Here is a 23,553-nt window from a genome sequence, read left to right on the forward strand (position 1 = left end):
GGAGCACTTGGTGCCCAGCACCCTTAGCAACGGTACTCTGCCAGCCTGGCCCTGTGCTCTCTACCCCAGACACCCCCTCTATCTATCCATCTGTCTGTCTGTCGGTCTGTCTTATCTATCCCCACACACCCCCTCTACCTATCCATCTGTCTGTCTGTCTATCTATCCCCACACCCCCTCTATCTATCCATCTGTCTGTCTGTCGGTCTGTCTTATCTATCCCCACACACACCCTCTATCTATCCATCTGTCTGTCTGTCTGTCCCCATACACCCATCTATCCGTCTATTTATCTAGGGCAGGACTGTATCTACATCTTCAGTCTGTGCTGCACCTGGTACACGGGGGCCCTGATCTAAGGCAGGACTGGGTGGCACGTAGCCCAGCGGGTCCCTGGTCTTTCGCTATTGCCCATGGATATTTCTTTTTCTCTGGGCTATGAGAGCACTGACACGCAGACACCGTGGGGGAGGGGGAGTGACCCCAGCCCTGGTATTTCACTGGAGGGCTTAACATACCCTGGGAGGAGCCCAGTGACGTTCCCAGAGGCCAGGCTGGAAATGGGCACCCACCCTGAGACTCCCCCTGCAGTTAACGTGTGTGGCCGTTCTCCAGTCTCATGAGGGAAAGGCAGGCAACGGGCAAATGGGACAGAACACACCAAGGCTGGGGCTACTATTTCCAATGCTGGTTTATTCGGAGAATTTGCTAAAGGCAGATTCCAGCCAGCAGTGAGGGGCTGGGACACACACGCACATGCAAGCACCGGGTATCCCTCAACACATAGTTATACAGCATCCCCTTGGCATCACCACGGCACCACGGAGGGGCCTTGGAAAGGGAGCTCAGCTTTCAGATCTTCATTTGCAGGCATCAGGTGGGGGTCAGGAGAGCAGGTTCACCAGCAGCAGTCCAGCAAGGGCCGGCACGTAGAGAGCAAACGAGAATGTCCCCAGAGGAGAGGTACCTCCACAGATGTGGTCATTGGTATCCGGGGTGGTCACAGAACACGGCGGAATGGTAGTGGCTGCAGGAGCGGTAGAAGTAGTTGTACCGGGGAGGCAGGGGTCATGTATAGTAGGGGTCATTGTATCAGGATTGCAGGGGTCTGGTGTAGTGGGGGAGGTTATATCAGGCATGCACGGGTCTGGTGAAGAGGGGGTGGTTATATCAGGCATGCACGGGTCTGGTGAAGAGGGGGAGGTTATATCAGGCATGCACGGGTCTGGTGAAGAGGGGGTGGTTATATCAGGCATGCACGGGTCTGGTGAAGAGGGGGTGGTTATATCAGGCATGCACGGGTCTGGTGAAGTGGGGGAGGTTACATCAGGGTTGCAAGGGTCTGGTGTAGTGGGGATGGTTAGGGTGGAGGTGGATGTTTTAAGAGCGGTAGTGGTGAGAACCGACGTGCTCGTGTTTGGAACCGTAGGGGTGAGGCTGGAGGTCATCGTCTCCAGAGCCGTAGTCGTAAGAACCGAAGTGGTGGTCTTGGGAGTGGTCGTGGTGACAACTGAGGTGGTCGTATCCGGAGCCATAGTGGTGAGGACCGAGGTGGTCGTCTTGGGAGCAGTAGTAGTGAGGACGGAGGTGGTGGTGTCAAAAGCCGAACTAGTGTGGACTGAGGTGGTCATCTCGGGAGCAGTACTGGTGAGGACCGAGGTGGTCGTCTCCTGAGCCGTGGTGCTGAGCACCGAGGTGGTCGTATCCGGAGCCGTGGTGATGAGCACCGAGGTAGTCGTCACGGGAGCACTACTGGTGAGGACCGAGGTGGCCGTCTCTGAAGTGGTAGCAGTGAGACCCGAGGTGGTCGTATCCAGAGCTGCACTGGTGAGGACTGATGTGGTCATCTCCGGAGCACTAGTAGTGAGGACCGAGGTGGTGGTCTCTGGAGCAGTAGTGGTGAAAACCGAGGTGGTCATCTCTGGCGCGGTTGTGGTGACAACCGAGGTGGCCGTATCCGGAGCCCCAGTGGTGAGGACCGATGTGGTTGTCTCTGGAGCCCCAGTGGTGAGGACCGATGTGGTCGTCCGTGGAGCCCCAGTAGTGAGGACCGAGGTGGACGACTCGGGAGTCGTAGTGGTGAGGACAGAGGTGGTCGTCTCAGGGGCTGTGGTGGTGAGGACCGAGATGGTCATCTCAGGGGCGGCAGTAGTGAGAACTGAGGTGGTCATGTCCGGAGCTATAGTGGAGAGGACGGAGGTGGTCATCTCAGGGGCGGTGGTGGTGAGGATGGAGGTGGTCGTGTCCGGAGCCGTAGTGGTGAGGAGAGACGTTGTTGTTTCTGGGGCCACAGTGGTAAGGACCGAGGTGGTCATCTCGGGGGCAGTGGTGGTGAGTACCGAGGTGGTCGTCTCGGGGGCGGTGGTGGTGAGGACCGAGGTGGTCGTCTCGGGGGCGGTTGTGGTCAGGACCGAGGTGGTCGTGTCCGGAGCTGTAGTGATGAGGACCGAGCTGGTCGTTGTGGGAGCCGTAGCGGTGAGGACCGAGCTGGTCATCTCAGGAGCGGTAGTGGTGACACCCGAGGTGGTCGTCTCGGGAGCGGAAGTGGTGAGGACCGAAGTGGTCGTCTTGGGAGCTGTAGTGGTGAGGATCGAGGTGGTCGTGTCCGGAGCCGTAGTGGTGAGGACCGAAGTGGTCGTCTCTGGAACCGTAGAGGTGACGACCGAGGTGGTCATCTCGGAGGCAGTGGTGCTGAGGACCGAGGTGGTCGTTCCGGGGGCAGTGGTGGTGAGGACTGAGGAGGTTGTCTCGGGAGCTGTAGTGATGAGCACCGAGGTAGTCGTCTCAGGAGCCGTAGTGGGTAGAACCGAGGTGGTCGTCTCAGGGCCTGTGGTGGTGAGGACCGAGGTGGTCGTATCGAGAGTGGTAGTGGTGAGGACCGAGGTGGTCGTGTCCGAAGCTGTAGTGATGGGGACCGAGCTGGTTGTCGCGGGAGCCGTAGTGGTGAGGACCGAGCTGGTCGTCTCAGGAGCGGTAGTGGTAATGCCCGAGGTGGTCGTCTCGGCAGCGGAAGTGCTGAGGACTGAGGTGGTCGTATCGAGACCCGTAGTGGTGAGGACCGAGGTGGTCGACTCGGGAGCTGTAGTAGTGAGGATCGAGGTGGTCGTGTCCAGAGCCGTAGTTGTGATGACCGAAGTGGTCGTCTCGGGAGCCGTAGTGGTGAGGACCGAGGTTGTCGTCTCGGGAGCGGCAGTGGTGAGGACCGAGCTGGTTGTCTCAGGGGCGGTGGTCGTGAGGACCAAGGTGGTCGTCTCGGGGGCAGACGTGTTGAGGACCGAGGTGGTCGTATCGGGAGCCGTAGTGGTGAGGACAGAGGTGGTCATCTCAGGGGCAGTGGTAGTGAGGACCGAGGTGGTCGTCTCCGGAGCCATAGTGGGGAAGACCGAGGTGGTCATTTCGGGAGTGGTAGTGATGAAGACCGAGGTGGTGGTCTCGGGGGCTGTGGTGGTGAGGACCGAGGTGGTGGTCTCGGGGGCGGTGGTGGTGAGGACCGATGTGGTCGGCTCAGGGGCGGTGGTGGGGAGGACCGAAGTGGTCGTCTCGGGGGCTGTAGTGGTGAGGACTGAGATGGTGGTCTCGGGAGCCGTAGTGGTGAGGATCGAGGTGGTCGTCTCAGGGGCTGTGGTGGTGAGGACCGAGGTGGTTGTGTCCGGAGCCGTAGTGGGGAAGACAGAGGTGGTCGTCACGGGAGCCGTAGTGGTGAGGATCGAGGTGGTCGTCTCAGGGGCTTTGGTAGTGAGGACCGTGGTGGTCGTATCGGGAGCCGTAGTGGTGAGGACCGAGGTGGTCGTCTCAGGGGCAGTGGTGGTGAGGACCGAGGTGGTTGTGTCCGGAGCCGTAGTGGTGAAGACAGAGGTGGTCGTCACGGTAGCCGTAGTGGTGAGGACCGCGCTGGTCATCTCAGGAGCGGTAGTGGTGACGCCCGAGGTGGTCGTCTCGGGAGCCGTAGTGGTGAGGACCGAGGTGGTCGTGTCAGGGGCAGTGGTGGTGAGGACCGAGGTGGTCGTCTCGGGAGCTGCAGTGGTGAGGACCGAGGTGGTTATATCGGGAGCCATAGTGGTGAGGACCGAGGTGGTTGTTTCAGGAGCGGTAGTGATGAGGACTGAGGTGGTCGTCTCGGGGGCGGTGGTGGTGAGGACCGAGGTGGTCGTGTCCGAAGCTGTCGTGATGGGGACCGAGCTGGTCGTCACGGGAGCCGTAGTGGTGAGGACCGAGCTGGTTGTCTCAGCAGCGGAAGTGGTGAGGACTGAGGTAGTCGTATCGAGACCCGTAGTGGTGAGGACCGAGGTGATCGACTGGGGAGCTGTAGTAGTGAGGATCGAGGTGGTCGTATCCGTAGCCGTAGTTGTGATGACCGAAGTGGTCATCTCGGGAGCCGTAGTGGTGAGGACCGAGGTTGTCATCTCGGGAGCGGCAGTGGTGAGGACCGAGCTAGTTGTCTCAGGGGCGGTGGTCGTGAGGTCCGAGGTGGTCGTCTCGGGGGCAGACGTGGTGAGGACCGAGGTGGTCGTCTCGGGAGCAGTAGTGGTGAGGATCGAGGTGGTCGTCTCGGGAGGCGTAGTGGTGAGGACCGAGGTGATCGTCTCAGGGGCAGTGGTGGTGAGGACCGAGGTGGTCGTCTCGGGAGCCATAGTGGTGAGGACCGAGGTTGTCATCTCGGGAGCGGCAGTGGTGAGGACCGAGCTGGTTGTCTCAGGGGCGGTTGTCATGAGGACCGAGGTGGTCGTCTCGGGGGCAGACGTGGTGAGGACCGAGGTGGTCGTCTCGGGAGCAGTAGTGGTGAGGATCGAGGTGGTCATCTCAGGGGCAGTGGTGGTGAGGACCGAGGTGGTCGTCTCGGGAGCCATAGTGGTGAGGACCGAGGTAGTCGTTTCGGGAGTGGTAGTGATGAGGACCAAGGTGGTGGTCTCGGGAGCGGTGGTGGTGAGGACCGATGTGGTGGTCTCGGGGGCGGTGGTGGTGAGGGCCAATGTGGTCGTCTGGGGGGCGGTGGTGGTGAGGACCAAGGTGGTTGTGTCCGGAGCCGCAGTGGTAAGGGCCGAGGTGGTCGTCACGGGAGCCGTAGTGGTGAGGATCGAGGTGGTCGTTTCGGGGGCTTTGGTAGTGAGGAACGTGGTAGTCGTATCGGGAGCCGTAGTGGTGAGGACCGAGGTGGTCGTCTCAGGTGCAGTGGTGGTGAAGACCGAGGTGGTCGTCTCAGGAACGGTGGTGGTGAGGACCGCTGTGGTCGTCTCGGGGGCTGTAGTGGTGAGGACTGAGGTGGTCGTCTCGGGAGCCGTAGTGGTGAGGATAGAGGTGGTCGTCTCAGGGGCTGTGGTGGTGAGGACCGAGGTGGTTGTGTCCGGAGCCGTAGTGGTGAGGACCGAGGTGGTCTTCTCGGGAGCCGTAGTGGTGAGGACCGAGGTGGTTGTATCGGGAGCGGTAGTGGTGAGAACCGAGGTGGTTGTATCAGGAGCTGTAGTGGTGAGGATCGAGGTGGTCGTCTCGGGGACTGTGGTAGTGAAGACCGTGGTGATCGTGTCCGGAGCCGTAGTGCTGAGGACCGAGGTGGTCGTCTCTGGGGCGGTGGTGGTGAGAACCGAGGTAGTCGTCTCTGGAGCCGTAGTGGTGAGGACCGAGGTGGTCGTCACGGGAGCTGTAGTGGTGAGGACCGAGGTGGTCGTCTCGGGAGCCGTAGTGGTGAGGATTGAGGTGGTCGTCTCGGGGGCTGTGGTAGTGAGGACCGTGGTGGTCGTGTCCAGAGCCGTAGTGCTGAGGACTGAGGTGGTCGTCTCGGGGGCGGTGGTGGTGAGGACCGAGCTGGTCGTCTCGGGGGTGGTGGTGGTGAGGATCGAGGTGGTTGTATCGGGGGCGGTGGTGGTGAGGCCTGAGGTGGTCGTCTCAGGGGCTGTGGTGGTGAGGACCAAGGTGGTCGTGTCCAGAGCCGTAGTGGTGAGGACCGAGGTGGTCGTCTCGGGGGCGGTGGTGGTGAGGACCGAGGTGGTCGTCTCGGGGACGGTGGTGGTGAGGACCGCTGTGGTCGTCTCGGGGGCGGTGGTGGTGAGGACCGAGGTGGTCATTTCCAGAGCTGTAGTGGTGAGGACCGAGGTGGTCGTCGCAGGAGCGGTGGTGGTGGGGACCGAGGTGGTCGTCTCGGGGGCAGTGGTCGTGAGGACCGAGGTGGTCGTCTCGGGGGCGGTTGTGGTGAGGACCGAGGTTGTCGTGTCTGGAGCCGTAGCGGTGAGGACCAAGGTGGTCATCTCAGGGGCGGTGGTGGTGAGGATCAAGGTGGTCGTCTCTGGGGCGGTGGTGGTGAGGACCGAGGTAGTTGTCTCTGGAGCCGTAGTGGTGAGGACCGAGGTGGTCGTATCGGGAGCGGTAGTGGTGAGGATTGAGGTGGTCGTCTCGGGGACTGTGGTAGTGAGGATGGTGGTGATCGTGTCCGGACCCGTAGTGGTGAGGACCGAGGTGGTCGTCTCTGGGGCGGTGGTGGTGAGGACCGAGGTATTCGTCTCTGGAGCCGTAGTGGTGAGGACCGAGGTGGTCGTCACGGGAGCTGTAGTGGTGAGGACCGAGGTGGTCGTCTCGGGAGCTGTAGTGGTGAGGCCTGAGGTGGTCGTCTCCGGAGCTGTGGTGGTGAGGACCAAAGTGGTCGTGTCCAGAGCCGTAGTGGTGAGGATCGAGGTGGTTGTATCGGGGGCGGTGGTGGTGAGGCCTGAGGTGGTCGTCTCCGGAGCTGTGGTGGTGAGGACCAAAGTGGTCGTGTCCAGAGCCGTAGCGGTGAGGACCGAGGTGGTCATCTCAGGAGCGGTGGTGGTGAGGACCGAGGTGGTCGTCTCGAGGGCGGTGGTGGTGAGGACCGAGGTGGTCGTCTCGGGGGCGGTGGTGGTGAGGACCGAGGTGGTCGTCTCGGGGGCGGTGGTGGTGAGGACCGAGGTGGTCGTGTCCGGAGCCATAGTGGTGAGGACTGAGGTGGTCGTTTCGGGAGCGGTAGTGGTGAGGCCTGAGGTGGTCGTCTCGGGGGCTGTGGTGGTGAGGACCAAGGTGGTCGTGTCCAGAGCCGTAGTGGTGAGGACCGAGGTGGTCGTCTCAGGAGAGGTGGTGGTGAGGACCGAGGTGGTCGTCTCGGGGGCGGTGGTGGTGAGGACCGAGGTGGTCGTCTCAGGGGCGGTGGTGGTGAGGACCGAGGTGGTCGTCTCGGGGGCGGTGGTGGTGAGGACCGAGGTGGTCGTGTCCGGAGCCATAGTGGTGAGGACTGAGGTGGTCGTTTCGGGAGCGGTAGTGGTGAGGCCTGAGGTTGTCGACTCGGGGGCTGTGGTGGTGAGGACCAAGGTGGTCGTGTCCAGAGCCGTAGTGGTGAGGACCGAAGTGGTCGTCTCAGGAGCGGTGGTGGTGAGGACCGAGGTGGTCGTCTCGGGGGCGGTGGTGGTGAGGACCGAGGTGGTCGTCTCAGGGGCGGTGGTGGTGAGGACCGAGGTGGTCGTCTCAGGGGCGGTGGTGGTGAGGACCGAGGTGGTCGTCTCGGGGGCGGTGGTGGTGAGGACCGAGGTGGTCGTGTCCGGAGCCGTCGTGGTGAGGACCGAGGTGGTCGTGTCCGGAGCCGTAGTGGTAAGGACCGAGGTGGTCGTCTCGGGGGCGGTGGTGAGGACCGAGGTGGTCGTGTCCCGAGCCGTAGTGGTGAGGACCGAGGTGGTCGTCTCAGGAGCGGTGGTGGTGGGGACCGAGGTGGTCGTCTCGGGGGCAGTGGTGGTGAGGACCGAGGTGGTCGTCACGGGAGCTGTAGTGGTGAGGACCGAGGTGGTCGTCTCGGGAGCCGTAGCGGTGAGGATTGAGGTGGTCGTCTCGGGGGCTGTGGTAGTGAGGACCGTGGTGGTCGTGTCCAGAGCCGTAGTGGTGAGGATCGAGGTGGTTGTATCGGGGGCGGTGGTGGTGAGGCCTGAGGTGGTCGTCTCCGGAGCTGTGGTGGTGAGGACCAAAGTGGTCGTGTCCAGAGCCGTAGTGGTGAGGACCGAGGTGGTCGTCTCAGGAGCGGTGGTGGTGAGGACCGAGGTGGTCGTCTCGGGGGCGGTGGTGGTGAGGACCGAGGTGGTCGTCTCGGGGGCGGTGGTGGTGAGGACCGAGGTGGTCGTGTCCGGAGCCATAGTGGTGAGGACTGAGGTGGTCGTTTCGGGAGCGGTAGTGGTGAGGCCTGAGGTGGTCGACTCGGGGGCTGTGGTGGTGAGGACCAAGGTGGTCGTGTCCAGAGCCGTAGTGGTGAGGACCGAGGTGGTCGTCTCAGGAGCGGTGGTGGTGAGGACCGAGGTGGTCGTCTCGGGGGCGGTGGTGGTGAGGACCGAGGTGGTCGTCTCAGGGGCAGTGGTGGTGAGGACCGAGGTGGTCGTCTCGGGGGCGGTGGTGGTGAGGACCGAGGTGGTCGTCTCGGGGGCGGTGGTGAGGACCGAGGTGGTCGTGTCCAGAGCCGTAGTGGTGAGGACCGAGGTGGTCGTCTCAGGAGCGGTGGTGGTGGGGACCGAGGTGGTCGTCTCGGGGGCAGTGGTGGTGAGGACCGAGGTGGTCGTCTCGGGGGCGGTTGTGGTGAGGACCGAGGTTGTCGTGTCCGGAGCCGTGGTGGTGAGGACCAAGGTGGTCATCTCAGGGGTGGTGGTGGTGAGGACCGAGGTGGTCGTGTCCGGAGCTGTAGTGCTGAGGACCGAGGTGGTCGTGTCCGGAGCCGTAGTGGTGAGGACCGAGGTGGTCGTATCGGGAGCGGTAGTGGTTAGAACCGAGGTGGTTGTATCAGGAGCTGTAGTGGTGAGGATTGAGGTGGTCGTCTCGGGGACTGTGGTAGTGAGGATCGTGGTTATCGTGTCCGGAGCCGTAGTGGTGAGGACCGAGGTGGTCGTCTCTGGGGCGGCGGTGGTGAGGACCGAGGTAGTCGTCTCTGGAGCCGTAGTGGTGAGGACCGAGGTGGTCGTCACGGGAGCTGTAGTGGTGAGGACCGAGGTGGTCGTGTCCCGAGCCGTAGTGGTGAGGACCGGGGTGGTCGTCTCAGGAGCGGTGGTGGTGGGGACCGAGGTGGTCGTCTCGGGGGCAGTGGTGGTGAGGACCGAGGTGGTCGTCACGGGAGCTGTAGTGGTGAGGACCGAGGTGGTCGTGTCCGGAGCCGTCGTGGTGAGGACCGAGGTGGTCGTGTCCGGAGCCGTAGTGGTGAGGACCGAGGTGGTCGTCTCGGGGGCGGTGGTGAGGACCGAGGTGGTCGTGTCCGGAGCCGTCGTGGTGAGGACCGAGGTGGTCGTGTCCGCAGCCGTAGTGGTGAGGACCGAGGTGGTCGTCTCGGGGGCGGTGGTGAGGACCGAGGTGGTCGTGTCCAGAGCCGTAGTGGTGAGGACCGAGGTGGTCGTCTCAGGAGCGGTGGTGGTGGGGACCGAGGTGGTCGTCTCGGGGGCAGTGGTGGTGAGGACCGAGGTGGTCGTCTCGGGGGCGGTTGTGGTGAGGACCGAGGTTGTCGTGTCCGGAGCCGTGGTGGTGAGGACCAAGGTGGTCATCTCAGGGGTGGTGGTGGTGAGGACCGAGGTGGTCGTGTCCGCAGCTGTAGTGCTGAGGACCGAGGTGGTCGTGTCCGGAGCCGTAGTGGTGAGGACCGAGGTGGTCGTATCGGGAGCGGTAGTGGTTAGAACCGAGGTGGTTGTATCAGGAGCTGTAGTGGTGAGGATTGAGGTGGTCGTCTCGGGGACTGTGGTAGTGAGGATCGTGGTGATCGTGTCCGGAGCCGTAGTGGTGAGGACCGAGGTGGTCGTCTCTGGGGCGGCGGTGGTGAGGACCGAGGTAGTCGTCTCTGGAGCCGTAGTGGTGAGGACCGAGGTGGTCGTCACGGGAGCTGTAGTGGTGAGGACCGAGGTGGTCGTCTCGGGAGCCGTAGTGGTGAGGATTGAGGTGGTCGTCTCGGGGGCTGTGGTAGTGAGGACCGTGGTGGTCGTGTCCATAGCCGTAGTGGTGAGGATCGATGTGGTTGTATCGGGGGCGGTGGTGGTGAGGCCTGAGGTGGTCGTCTCCGGAGCTGTGGTGGTGAGGACCAAAGTGGTCGTGTCCAGAGCCGTAGTGGTGAGGACCGAGGTGGTCGTCTCGGGGGCGGTGGTGCTGAGGACCGAGGTGGTCGTCTCGGGGGCGGTGGTGCTGAGGACCGAGGTGGTCGTCTCGGGGGCGGTGGTGGTGAGGACCGAGGTGGTCGTCTCGGGGGCGGTGGTGGTGAGGACCGAGGTGGTCGTCTCGGGGGCGGTGGTGGTGAGGACCGAGGTGGTCGTGTCCGGAGCCGTCGTGGTGAGGACCGAGGTGGTCGTGTCCGGAGCCGTAGTGCTGAGGACCGAGGTTATCGTGTCCGGAGCCGTAGTGCTGAGGACCGAGGTGGTCGTCTCTGGAGCTGTAGTGCTGAGGATCGAGGTGGTCGTCACGGGAGCTGTAGTGCTGAGGACCGAGGTGGTCGTCTCTGGAGCTGTAGTGGTGAGGATAGAGGTGGTCGTCTCGGGGGTTGTGGTAGTGAGGACCGTGGTTGTCGTGTCCGGAGCCGTAGTGGTGAGGACCGAGGTGGTCGTCTCGGGGGCGGTGGTGAGGACCGAGGTGGTCGTGTCCAGAGCCGTAGTGGTGAGGACCGAGGTGGTCGTCTCAGGAGCGGTGGTGGTGGGGACCGAGGTGGTCGTCTCGGGGGCAGTGGTGGTGAGGACCGAGGTGGTCGTCTCGGGGGCGGTTGTGGTGAGGACCGAGGTGGTCGTGTCCGGAGCTGTAGTGCTGAGGACCGAGGTGGTCGTGTCCGGAGCCGTAGTGCTGAGGACCGAGGTGGTCGTGTCCGGAGCCGTAGTGCTGAGGACTGAGGTAGTTGTCTCTGGAGCTGTAGTGGTGAGGATCGAGGTGGTCGTCTCGGGGGTGGTTGTGGTGAGGACCGAGGTGGTCGTGTCCGGAGCTGTAGTGCTGAGGACCGAGGTGGTCGTCTCGGGGGCGGTGGTGGTGAGGACCGAGGTGGTCGTCTCGGGGGCGGTGGTGATGAGGACCGAGGTGGTCGTGTCCGGAGCCGTCGTGGTGAGGACCGAGGTGGTCGTGTCCGGAGCCGTAGTGGTGAGGACCGAGGTGGTCGTCTCGGGGGCGGTGGTGAGGACCGAGGTGGTCGTGTCCCGAGCCGTAGTGGTGAGGACCGAGGTGGTTGTCTCAGGAGCGGTGGTGGTGGGGACCGAGGTGGTCGTCTCGGGGGCAGTGGTGGTGAGGACCGAGGTGGTCGTCACGGGAGCTGTAGTGGTGAGGACCGAGGTGGTCGTCTCGGGAGCCGTAGTGGTGAGGATTGAGGTGGTCGTCTCGGGGGCTGTGGTAGTGAGGACCGTGGTGGTCGTGTCCAGAGCCGTAGTGGTGAGGACCGAGGTGGTCGTCTCGGGGGCGGTGGTGGTGAGGACCGAGGTGGTCGTCTCGGGGGCGGTGGTGGTGAGGACCGAGGTGGTCGTCTCGGGGGCGGTGGTGGTGAGGACCGAGGTGGTCGTGTCCGGAGCCATAGTGGTGAGGACTGAGGTGGTCGTTTCGGGAGCGGTAGTGGTGAGGCCTGAGGTGGTCGTCTCGGGGGCTGTGGTGGTGAGGACCAAGGTGGTCGTGTCCAGAGCCGTAGTGGTGAGGACCGAGGTGGTCGTCTCAGGAGAGGTGGTGGTGAGGACCGAGGTGGTCGTCTCGGGGGCGGTGGTGGTGAGGACCGAGGTGGTCGTCTCGGGGGCGGTGGTGGTGAGGACCGAGGTGGTCGTCTCGGGGGCGGTGGTGGTGAGGACCGAGGTGGTCGTGTCCGGAGCCATAGTGGTGAGGACTGAGGTGGTCGATTCGGGAGCGGTAGTGGTGAGGCCTGAGGTGGTCGACTCGGGGGCTGTGGTGGTGAGGACCAAGGTGGTCGTGTCCAGAGCCGTAGTGGTGAGGACCGAGGTGGTCGTCTCAGGAGCAGTGGTGGTGAGGACCGAGGTGGTCGTCTCGGGGGCGGTGGTGGTGAGGACCGAGGTGGTCGTCTCAGGGGCAGTGGTGGTGAGGACCGAGGTGGTCGTCTCGGGGGCGGTGGTGGTGAGGACCGAGGTGGTCGTGTCCGGAGCCGTCGTGGTGAGGACCGAGGTGGTCGTGTCCGTAGCCGTAGTGGTGAGGACCGAGGTGGTCGTCTCGGGGGCGGTGGTGAGGACCGAGGTGGTCGTGTCCAGAGCCGTAGTGGTGAGGACCGAGGTGGTCGTCTCAGGAGCGGTGGTGGTGGGGACCGAGGTGGTCGTCTCGGGGGCAGTGGTGGTGAGGACCGAGGTGGTCGTCTCGGGGGCGGTTGTGGTGAGGACCGAGGTTGTCGTGTCCGGAGCCGTGGTGGTGAGGACCAAGGTGGTCATCTCAGGGGTGGTGGTGGTGAGGACCGAGGTGGTCGTGTCCGGAGCTGTAGTGCTGAGGACCGAGGTGGTCGTGTCCGGAGCCGTAGTGCTGAGGACCGAGGTGGTCGTGTCCGGAGCCATAGTGCTGAGGACTGAGGTAGTTGTCTCTGGAGCTGTAGTGGTGAGGATCGAGGTGGTCGTCTCGGGGACTGTGGTGGTGAGGACTGTGGTGATCGTGTCCAGAGCCGTAGTTGTGAGGACTGAGGTGGTCGTCTCTGGGGCGGTGGTGGTTAGGACCGAGGTGGTCGTCTCGGGAGCCTTAGTGGTGAGGATCGAGGTGGTTGTATCGGGGGCTGTGGTGGTGAGGACCGAGCTTGTCGTGTCTGGAGCCGTGGTGGTGAGGATCGAGGTGGTTGTATCGGGGGCTGTTGTGGTGAGGACCGAGGTTGTCGTGTCTGGAGCCGTGGTGGTGAGGACCGAGGTGGTTGTATCGGGAGCGGTAGTGGTGAGAACCGAGGTGGTTGTATCGGGAGCGGTAGTGGTGAGGACCGAGGTGGTCGTCTCGGGGGCTGTGGTGGTGAGGGTGGAGGTGGGTGTTTCTGGAGTGGTGATGTCAGTGATTGGGGTAATGTCTCTGTTTTCAATATCAATCAGGCTGCTGGGGGTTATTTTTCCTGTCAGAAATGTGAAGGTGTAGTCTGTAGACGTCATGGTGGTTCCAGGTTTAATATCCTGTGCGGATGGTGTTGCGCAGCCCTTTGCCGCAAATGTTGATGTTGATGCACCTGTTGGAGATATTCAGCCTGGTTTTACGGATGAGGAGCTCTGGGTCCTTCTCTACCCCGTTGTGGTTCCTGCTCTGCCTCCCCTTCTCACTCGCTTGCGATCTCCCTGCTCCTGCTGCAAAAGGCCACAGTAGGGCAGGTGCCTGGTGCCCTCTAGGCTTCCCCGCGCACCAGTACATGGTGCTAGGTTTGGAAACGGAGCTGTGGGTGGGGCGGCTGCTTTTCAGTGCGGTGCCACCGGGCAACACGCCGCCTCTCCCCATCTCCAGCAACCTTCCCCCTTGGTTCAGTTACTTTATAACCATCACAGAGCGCTGGGAGCTCTGGGCACACACTGAGAACAGGAAGTGCCTCATGGAACAACAGCAGCTTAGTTCCACTTAAACATGAAGGAGGTGGGGACTAGTGGTTAGAGCAGCGAAGGGGTGGAAGCCAGGACTCTTTGGTTCTCTCCTCAGTTCTGCATCTCTGACATCACAACCCTCCCCTTGCAAGTACCCTACTGCCACCACCCTTGTAACATGGTGGCACCAGTGAGTTGGGAGAGCCGGGCTGGAAGGAAGTGTCCCAATTCCTCTCTGCTTCCCTCCAGCCAAAAGCCCTCTTGGCACCACCAGCCTGCCATGGCTCGGCACAGACTCCAGGTCCCACCAGCCCTCAGGGGAGCTCTTGCCCTGGTAGCTTTCCGGGCACCCCTCGCCCTGTGAGCAACTGGCAGAATTTACCTTGGTTCAGCTCGCCAGTGGAATCCAGGCAATAGGTCTCCTGCCCTGTGCAGGGGGTGATTTCACTGTTGCAGGCAGCGGAGCCCAGAGCAAAGCAGGTTGGGCACTGCCGCCCGTTCGGGGTGGTGTCTGGGGACACTGAGAACAAAGACAGAGAGACGGTCACAGGTTGGGTTAAGCTTTGTTCCTACGGGGGATGGGCCCTTCCTCAGTTCCCATGTGCAGGCCCCTCCCCGCAGCCAGGTGGCATATCTCTGTGTGTCTGGGACACAACAGTTGGCGATGGCCACACTGGCTCAGTTCTGGATCCCAGTGAGTGTGAAGGGGGAACCAATAGGTTCCAGGAAGCTTAGTTGTGAACCTGTCCCAGCAGCTGCTCCCTCCTTCGCATGCAGCCCCCGCCCATCTGATGGCAAACGGGCCCCGACTGTTCTACCCCCGCCCGGAGATCCGCCAGCTTCAAGAATTTCACTGGAGACAGAAATGACATGTGAGTATATAGAATCTGGGGCAATAAAATGGAGAAAAGGGCACCAAATACAATTGTGCCATGGCTTGTCCACATGAACGATCCAACTGTAGCAAGGGAGATGGGGTGTGCGGATCTGCTGGGGTGTGACTCTGCCCAGTGCCGGTCCAATGACCTCGCTGACCTTGCTTGTTGCACCGTGCTGACACCTGAGAGCTGTTTATTCCTGTGCTTTGAGCTAATGCCCTTCCAAAGCGCTCCTCCTGCCAACCTATGTACATCGGCAGGAGCACATGGAGAGGTAGAGCCACACGCAGCTCACACCCTCTAATTGTTCCTAATTGTGGCCATGCCCTGAAATAGGGACAAAACAAACAGACCCACAACGTACCTTGAGGTGCGGCCGAGTTGCACAAATCTGTGTTGCATTGTAGGACATTGATCCTCACGTACTGGTCCTTCCCCACGGTGAAAGAGAAGGGGCCTTTTATGTCACTGTTATACCGGCTGAGACATTGCTTGGAGAAGAACGTCTGTTTTGTCCCGCCTTTGTGCCATAGAAAAGAGCAAAACAGAAAATGGGAGGCTGGGAGGGACCCTCAGGCAGGGTCAGGGAGGGGATTTTACCTCCTTGTGCGGCTGCTGGGATCCTCTGCCTGATTCTGGGGCCACAATTCAGGAGGGTGAAGAGAAACCGAGGCCTAAACTGCCCCCCAGATTGTTTCAGCCCGGCTGCGGCTAAAGGGTTTGTGGGTGGAGAGTAGGGGGCAGTGAGGTTCAATCTCTGGTCCTGGCCACATTAATCACAGTGCTTCCAGAGCCTGAATAAATCCACTGGGGACTGTGCTGGGAAAATGTCCTGAGTGTGCTCAGAGGCGGGTGGGCCTGGCGGGGAATGAATAAGTAGGCAGGTTGGCAGACAGGTGGCTCGATAATGACCAACCACGTAAAAGCTGGTGGGGGCTCCGTGTCATTCCCACAGTGGAGTGGAAGGGCCGTTCAGTCCCGTTAGGTCAGTGGCAGGATGAACCGAACTGGGTCTGTAACTCGGGTTCCCACGTCAAAGGAGAAACTGCGGGAACTGAAGGGAACTGGTGAATCCGCCGGCCCGAGGCTCTCGGCGGTTGAACAGGGAGAAGGTTTGTTTGGCATCTCCCAGTCCAAGGGGTGGAAAGAGTTTTTTTAAGAACAAAAACACATGTGAGGAAGTGCCCCATCCCTGAGCAGGTAACCAAGGGCAACAAATGGGCTTTGGGAGCAGCCAGCAGGGCCCAAGGGATCCCATCCCCAGTCTCCTTTTCAACCCCCCTCAGAAAGTGCGTTTCTCCCCGGAGCAGCTTCCTTTGCTGCTGCGCAGCCGGCCCGTGTGGGGTTGAAAGCCCAATGAGTGAAATCCCATCAGTAGCACCCAAGGGGTGAAATTGGCCCTCTGAAGTCAATGGGAGCTTTCCAGCTGACCAGTAGGGCCAGACCCACTGCCTGCCCGGCCTGCCAGTCACTGTGACAGAGACTGTAACGTTGCCGGAATCAACCAAGCACCGCGCTCAGCCGGAGTGTGCTGTGCCGGGTACCGGGGTTCTGGGAGGGTCAGTGCTGGGGTGGCTCTGGTAGCGGGGGTGGGGACAGAGGCAGGGTAAGATGTGCCAGGGGTGAAGGCAACGTCACCTACCCAGGGAAATTTCTTCTGCCATGGAGAGGCAGCCGCCCGTCGCCGGGTCGTCTTGGCAGGTCCCTGGAGCCACATCGCAGGCCTCTGTTTGGCCGAAGCCCACGTTGCATGTCAGGGTCCCCTCTGGAGAAATAAGAGCGAGTGTTTCCTTCAGGACCCTCCACAATGGCACAATTTCAATGACAGGACTGCTGCAGTACCTGGGCTAGGGATCATGAGGATCTGGGGTGATCTCAGACCACTGGACAAAGGCAAATGTGGTGCCCCTCTTTACAAAGGGAAGAAGCAGGATTTGGGGGAACTCCAGACTGGTTAGTCCCCTGAAAACCTTGGAGCAGATCTTCAGGAAATCCATTTGGAAACTCTTGAAGGAGAGGAAGGTGATCAGCAACATCCAACATGGATTCCCCAAGGGGCAGTTCTGCCTGACCAACCCGACGGCCTCTATGCTGAGCTTTGTGACTAAGGGCAGTGAACCGGGAGTTTGGTGAGGGAGCTTCGAAGGGGAGTGGGAAGGGGGTGAAGTACACTTGCCATTCTTAAAAACATTTAAACTAAACTGAAACCAAAACTACCTGATTTAAATAAAATCCCCATCAATAACCGAATTCTCTGTCGGAAGGGACGCAGGCAGAAGTGCAGCAGCAGAGGGGGGCTGTCCTCTTTATTGCACCCCATGTAGCATGTGTGATTACCTGCCCTGTGGGCGGGTGGCGTACGTGTGCATTCAGTGCAAGGAGCCCTCAGAGACACATACGGTCTTTGGAGGCCAGGGTGGCTGAACTGGAGGAGGCAAAGAAGCCCGAGAGGTACGCAGATGAGTCTTTCCAGGACACTGTAGAACTCTCCCACCTTCGGTCAGACAGCCCCTGTGCTGTTAAGGAGGGTGAAAGGCTCAGGGAAGGAGAACAGTCAACTGGAACAGAGGGAAACAATCCCATAGTTAGGACCCTCCTTCCATAGGATGATGGGGTCTCCTCTTGCACTGAGGATACATCTGCAGGGGGAGGGAACTCCAGTCATTAGGCAAAGGCAGGTGTTAGTGTTGGGGCGAGGTTCAATCATTAGAAAGATAGCTAGCTGGCTTTGTGATGATCGGGAGAACCATATGGTAACTGGCCTACCTGGTGCAAAGGTTGTGGATCTCTCCGGGCATCTAAACAGCCGTATGTGTAGTGCTGGGGAGGAGCCAGTGGTCGTGGTAGATGTAGGTACCAACGACATAGGGAAGGGTAGGAGAGAGATTCTGGTGGCAATATTTAGGCTGCTAGGAAAGAGATTGAAATCCAGGACCTCTATCGTAGCGTTCTCTGAAATGTTTCCAGTTCCATGCGCAGGGCCAGGTGGGCAGACAGTTTCAGATGAGACAATAACAGATGAGATAATAGTGGTGGAGGAGTCTAACACATCAGGAAATGGCAGACAGATAAAGAGTGACAAATTATTAAAGTGCTTATGCACAAATGCTAGAACTGTAAATAATATAATGGGTAAACTAGACCACCTGATCTTAAAAGAGGATCATAAATATAGTAGCCTAATGTCTGTGCCTCTGTAACGCTGTAGTGTTACGTGTTGCCTATGGGGGGCGATGTTGCCTCCCACCGTGGTGCTTGGCTGACTTCTGGGCCACTCAGCCGGGCCGCCGCAGGGGAGTCCTAGCGGCCACTTGCTCCGCTTGCTCCCCCGCGGCGGCCCAGCTGAGCGGCACAGAACTCAGCCGAGCGCCACGGCAGGAGGCGAATGGTGGCAGGGCGGTGACGTACATGCCCAGGGGGCGGGGCCTGGATGAGCGTGCATCTCCGACGAAGACAGAGGAGTGTGGAGAAAGAGTGAGAGGCAGGAAGGGGAGAAGAGAAAGAGAGAGACAGATTGAGAGGCAGAAGGCAGTGGTGAGCTGAGAGAGAGAGGGGGAGGCAGTAGGAGGAAGAGAGAGAGAGAGAGAAAGAGACAGAGCAAGAGACCGGAGGCTCAGGAGAGAAGACGGACGTGGAGGAGAGATCTGAAAATCCTGTCTTATGACGGGCTAATTGACTAGTATTGATATAATAGGCATAATGGAAACTTGAGGATATCACATGGAATGAGGATAATCAATGAGATACAGTCATACCAGGGTACAAAAATCTATTATAAGGACAGAACAGGTCATGTGATTGGGGAAGGGGCACTATACGTGAAAGGAAATGTAGAATCAAATGAAGTAACAATGAGCCAAAATGTTCAATAGAATTTCTGTGGATAGTCATTCCATCCTCCAATAATAAGAATGTAGCAGTGGGGATTTATTATCAACCACCTGGTCACGACAGTGATAGTGACTATGACATGCTAAGGGAGATTGGAGAGGCTACCAAAATGAAAAGCTCAGTAATAGTGGGGGATTTCAACTATCCCCGTATTGACTGGGTACACGTCACCTCAGGACTAGATGTAGAGATATATTTCTTGAAACCGTAAATGACTGCTTCTTGGAACAGCTAGTTCAGGAAACAAGGGGAGAAGCAATTTTTGATGTTGTCTTAAGTAGAGCACACGATCTGGTTCAAGAGGTAAATATAACTGGACTGCTTAGAAATAGGGAACATAATGTAATCAAATTTAACTTCCCTGTGGTGGGAAAAACACCTCAGTAGCCCAACACTGTGGCATTTAACTTCAAAAAGGGGAACTACACAACAATGAGGACGTGAGTTAAACTGAAATTAAAAGGTGCAGTGACAAAAGTAAAATCTCTGCAAGCTGCATGGACACTTTTCAAAGACACCATAATAGAGGCCTAACTTCAATGTACAGTATATCCAAGAATAAAAAAACAGTAAGAGAACCAAAGAAGTGCCACCGTAGCTTAACAACCAAGTAAAACAAGCAGCGAGATAAAAAGACACCTTTAAAAAGTAGAAGTCAAATCCTAGTGAGGAAAATAGAAAGGAGCATTATTGTTGTCAAATTAAGTGTAAAAATATAATAAGAAAAGCCAAAAAGGAGTCTGAAGAACAGCTAGCCAAAACCTCAACAAGAAATAGTGAAATGGTTTTTAAGTCCATCAGAAGCAGGAAGCCGGCTAAACAACCAGAGCGGCCCAAGGACAACTGATATGCTAAAGGAGCACTCAAAGATGATAAAGTCATTACAGAGAAGCAAAATGAATACTTTGCTTCAGTCTTCACGGCTGAGGACATTGGGGAGATTCCCATATCTGAGCCATTCTTTTTAGGTGACAAATTGTCCCAGATTGAGGTGTCATGAGAGGAGGTTTTGCAACAAATTAAAAAATTTAACAGTAACAAGTCACTGGGACCAGTTGGCATTCACCCGAGAGTTCTGAAAGAACTCAAATGTGAAATTGTAGATCTATTAAATGTCGTTTGCAACCTATCCTTTAAATCAGCATCCATACCTAATGATTAGAAGATAGCTAACACAATGCCAATACATAAAAAGGGCTCCAGAGGTTTTCCTGGCAATTACAAACCAGTCAGTCTAACGCCAGTACCAGGCAAATTAATTGAAACTATAGTAACAAATAAAATTGTGAGACACATAAATGAACATAATTTGTTGGGGAAAAGTCACCATGGTAAAAGGAAATCATGCCTTATTAATCTGCTAGAGTTCTTTGAAGACATCAACAAACAACTGGACAAGGGAGACAGTGGATATAGTGTACTCAGCTTTCCAGAAAGCCTTTGACAAGGTCCCTCACCAAAGGCTCTTAAGTAAAGTAAGTTGTCGTGGGATAAGAGGGAAGGTTCTTTTGGAGGCTGCTAACTGATTAAAAGTCAGGAAACAAAGGGTAGGAATAAATGGTCAGTTTTCAGAGTGGAGAGAGCTAACTAGTGGGGTCCCCCAAGGGACTCACTGGAACCAATCCTATTCAACTTATTCAAAAATGACCTTGAGAAAGGGGTAAACAGTGAGGTGGCAAAATTTGCTGATGATACCAAATTGCTCAAGATAGTTAAGATCAATGAAGATTTGAAGAGCATCCAAACTAAATGATTGGGCATCAAAATGGCAAATGAAATTTAATGTTGATAAATGTAATTCTTCTCGGTATGCAGTGGCAGTCAAAAAAGCAAACAACCTTAGGAATCATTTTAAAAGGCACATTGACAGAGAATAAAACAGAAAATACCTTATTACCTCTATATAAAACCATGAGACACCCACATCTTGAATAGTGCGTACAGATGTAGTTGCCTAATCTCAAAAAAGACATATTGATATTGGAAAAGCTTCATAGAAGGGCAACAAAAATGATGAGAGGTGTGGAACAGGTCCCATATGAAGAGAGATTAAAAAGACGGGGACTTTTCAGCTTAGAAAAGAGGAGACTAAGGGGGATACGATAGGGGTCTAGAAAATCATGACTGGCCTATGAAATCATGACCATTGGTCTGACCCAGTATCGCTGTTCTAATGTAAGTGGCTCTGTGGAAATGGGGAACTGACAGTTCCTCTCTGTTTGGCACCGGTGAGGCCATGTCTGGAGTGTTGTGTCCAGTGTCGGGGGGTCCTGTTACAGAAAGGGTGAGGACATTCTGGAAAGGGGACCGTGGAGGGCAAAGAAGCGATTAGGGGATGGAGCACGTAACCTCTTCTCCTTCCATGTCAGGGGCAACTGTGCCCCCAATTCCCTTCTCCACCAGCGTGCTTGTGTTCTGGGGGAGCGGCCGATCAAAGTGTGTGCGGATGAGTCCAGGGGTGCATGTTCCCCTCAGCTTGGACCCCCTGGCTTGGGAGGTGAGCCCCTCGAGGGATGGAAACCCCCTTCCACTGGGGCAGGTGGAGTCTGCACTATGGGCTCCGCAGGACCCACTGCAGCGCTGTGGCCAAGCTGCTACCGCAACCGTCGTATCCACAGAACCTTGTGCCCCCAGAGCTACTCCCAGCGCCCTGCACATGCGGAAGGGGCCCTGGCTGGGGAGCCGAGGGGCGTGAGGGGTCGAACTCCATGGCTGCAGCCACTTCTCCCCTCCTGGACGACTCACCTTGGGCACTGGTTGTCGCTAGGAGAGCAGGGAGGAGGCAGAGGAGCGAGGAAACCCCCATGGTGCTGGGTGGAGCCCACAGCTGGGCTGGGAGCTGAATGAAGCCTTCTCCCGGCTGGTGCAGCTGGAGCCGGAGGGGAGCAGGAGGGAGTCACGACAGAAAGGAGGCTGGAAGGGAATTGCAGCCGAGGATCAGGAGGGTAACACCAAGCAACACAATTCTGCCAGAACTGATTTTTGGTTTTCTCCTTGTTCTAAAGAATTTTGACCAAAAATATTCTGGATTGACCCAATTATTGGCCAAACTGAAAAGCCAAAGTATATGGGTTTGGTGCATTTACAAACGTTTAAGGACATTGAACGTTGATTTAAATCTAAATGTTGCAGTCAGCCTTCATTTTTCAACTATGAAAAGTGTGTTCCCCGCTGTACAATGCCACAGACATTCCCAGAGATAACAGAACGGGAGTTCTCTGATACAGCCCTGCGTGGGACGGTATTTTAATCCTACTCCCACTCTCTCCAGCGCTGTGCCTGCATTTTTATTTCACTCCCACCTACAAAGACCTTAGATCTCGCTAATCCCGCAAGAGAGACATATTCCCTCAAGCTACTTTGAAAAACTACTTTGGTTACTATATTACACAAATGAACAGAATCCAACACAATTTTTACCACTAAAAATATAGAACAAAAATTACCAAAAAGGCATTTCACTGCTGTGGTATCAGACTTCAATGCTCTTCCCACCCCCTCCTCACATTCGAGTATTTAAACCTTTCTTTAGGAAAACACTTGCTCTCTCTTGCTGCCACTTCTGACAAGCTGCTGTCATGTGCTTTGCCCCGTGGCCCCACAGTCTCTTCTTCTTGCCCACCCAGCAAAGCACCTTTTCCTGCTTCTACGCCTGTAGCAATGAGGCCGGTGGTACCAGCAGGATTCCAGTCCGGATGCAGGGCTCTGCCCTGGGCCAGTTTCCTTCCCCCCCTCCCTATCTGCTTTGGCTCCAGATCTGCACTATCCCTTCTGAGACAGAGGGACCGGCACTGCCCACCCCAGGGCCAGAGCATCCTGCCGGTCCAGAGAGGGCACCACAGTATTTCCATGTAGTTCTCCATCCCCTCTGGCAGCCGAACGTCCTTATTGGCTTTTCTCTTCAGCAGCGGCGCGGCAAGCCGAGGTGAGCACGGCTCCTCCTCCGGGGACACTCGGGGTCCCTTCTCTGGTTCCCCTCGATTGAGTTAGAACCTGCCAAGTCTTGGAGCTCTTCAAACTCACCATCCCCCAACGTGCAACCAAACCTGAATTTCATCTGCCATCCTGTTGCCCTTGAGCCCGCCCCGACCAGGTCTCTCTGGAGTTCCCGACTCACCTCCGTGTCTGTCACCTCTGAATGCCAACACCTCACCCGAGAGCCATCTCCTCTCAGCCCCTAAATACGCAGGCAGCGGCCCTGCCCCTCCCAGGTGTCACCGGCTAAGCCCTTGTTTCAGATCCGCCGTGGGCATCCCGCCAGCTGTTTGCCAGAAACCCAGAATGGCTCATTCGAAGGGCCAAGAGGTAATTACCACCGCCCTGCCTGAGAGCAAAGACAGGGACCGGAGAGGGTGAGGTGCACAGCCAGGGCCCAGTGACTCAATTGGGAAGGGAGGGATGCCGGATGCATCCCACTGCAAAACCGGGATCTGGGTGCATGGTTCAGGGCTGGGGAATCTGACCACGCCAACTGGGGCAGTTGGGATCAAAACATGATTGAGGGATGCAAGGGGGGACGGGAGGAGATGCGACAAGTTGAGTCACGGAGCCTGCAGACCTGCTTCTGGGTGCCCTGACATCTTGTGTTGCTGAGCCAGGCCCTCTGGTCTCCTGCAGCCCTGGTACAGCGCTGGGGTCCCAGCCCACTGCAGAGTGACACAAACACTCCACACGTCTCGGCTCGGAGAAGGCTCCATCAAAGGGACTCATCCCAGCTCCAAGGAGAGCAGCCCACTGGGACCAGAACCCCAGATCAATCCGTCTTTCCCTGTATAAAGTTCACACAGAGCAAGCCCATAACATGCTCCCCCCTTTATCACTGAAGCAGAGACGTGCCCAGTTTTCGTCCCCCCAGGGAACAATTATTTACGCAGGGTTTGTTCAGAAACACGGAGTTTCAGTTAGTAGAATGGGTGGGGTTTGCGTGGCTGCAAGTGGCAACAGGGAGATCAAAGTTACTGAGCAAAATAAACAAACTGGGCAGTTGCGCCTCGTACTCTCAGAAACCTGTTCCTTGCGAATTCGTACCTAAGAGTCGCTCTGAGCACCTGGGAAGCCTCCCAGCTCGGGCTGATCCTTCCTCCTGATCAGCCTTATGTTTCCTGCAGGCAGCTTGGGTGCAGCCGTGGTCTCTGGGCGTCTGGCAGCTGCCCCCATTGTCCAGTTTCCTGCCTATGGAGAGATTTTGTCTGAGGCGGGATCCCTTTGTGCTCAACAAGAACTTTTCCATGTTTCCAGTGGGAAAGTGTAAGATCCCCAATTACACGCTGTGACGCCATTCACAGGTGTGTTTACGGAGTTCTCGATCTCTGCCGCCCGGTGCCTGGAAACGTTTCGGG

General features: G+C 58.0%; 2 protein-coding genes across 3 annotated transcripts in view; one reads left to right on the forward strand and one right to left on the reverse strand.

Annotated features, from left to right (window-relative positions):
• LOC142819614 (uncharacterized) overlaps positions 1 to 23,553 on the forward strand; it is a 169,170-nt gene that overhangs the window by 20,203 nt on the left and 125,414 nt on the right. The window lies entirely within an intron of this gene.
• On the reverse strand, positions 694 to 17,189 carry LOC149521888 (uncharacterized). The gene is made up of 15 exons (XM_089772752.1): positions 17,090 to 17,189; positions 16,723 to 16,839; positions 15,966 to 16,088; positions 14,688 to 14,843; positions 13,828 to 13,965; positions 12,435 to 12,742; positions 10,053 to 10,475; positions 9,477 to 10,007; positions 8,912 to 9,425; positions 7,740 to 7,936; positions 6,912 to 7,106; positions 6,624 to 6,809; positions 6,021 to 6,089; positions 4,845 to 5,981; positions 694 to 4,727 (listed from the first exon to the last, which is right to left on the reverse strand). Exons 1-15 carry the CDS (start codon positions 17,187 to 17,189, stop codon positions 885 to 887), a joined length of 8,037 nt encoding a protein of 2,678 aa, XP_089628878.1. The 3' UTR covers positions 694 to 884.

This window comes from Pelodiscus sinensis, chromosome 22 (assembly GCF_052426305.1).
Source record: "Pelodiscus sinensis isolate ZL-2025 chromosome 22, ASM5242630v1, whole genome shotgun sequence".
In the NCBI taxonomy this organism is placed as follows: domain Eukaryota; kingdom Metazoa; phylum Chordata; order Testudines; family Trionychidae; genus Pelodiscus; species Pelodiscus sinensis.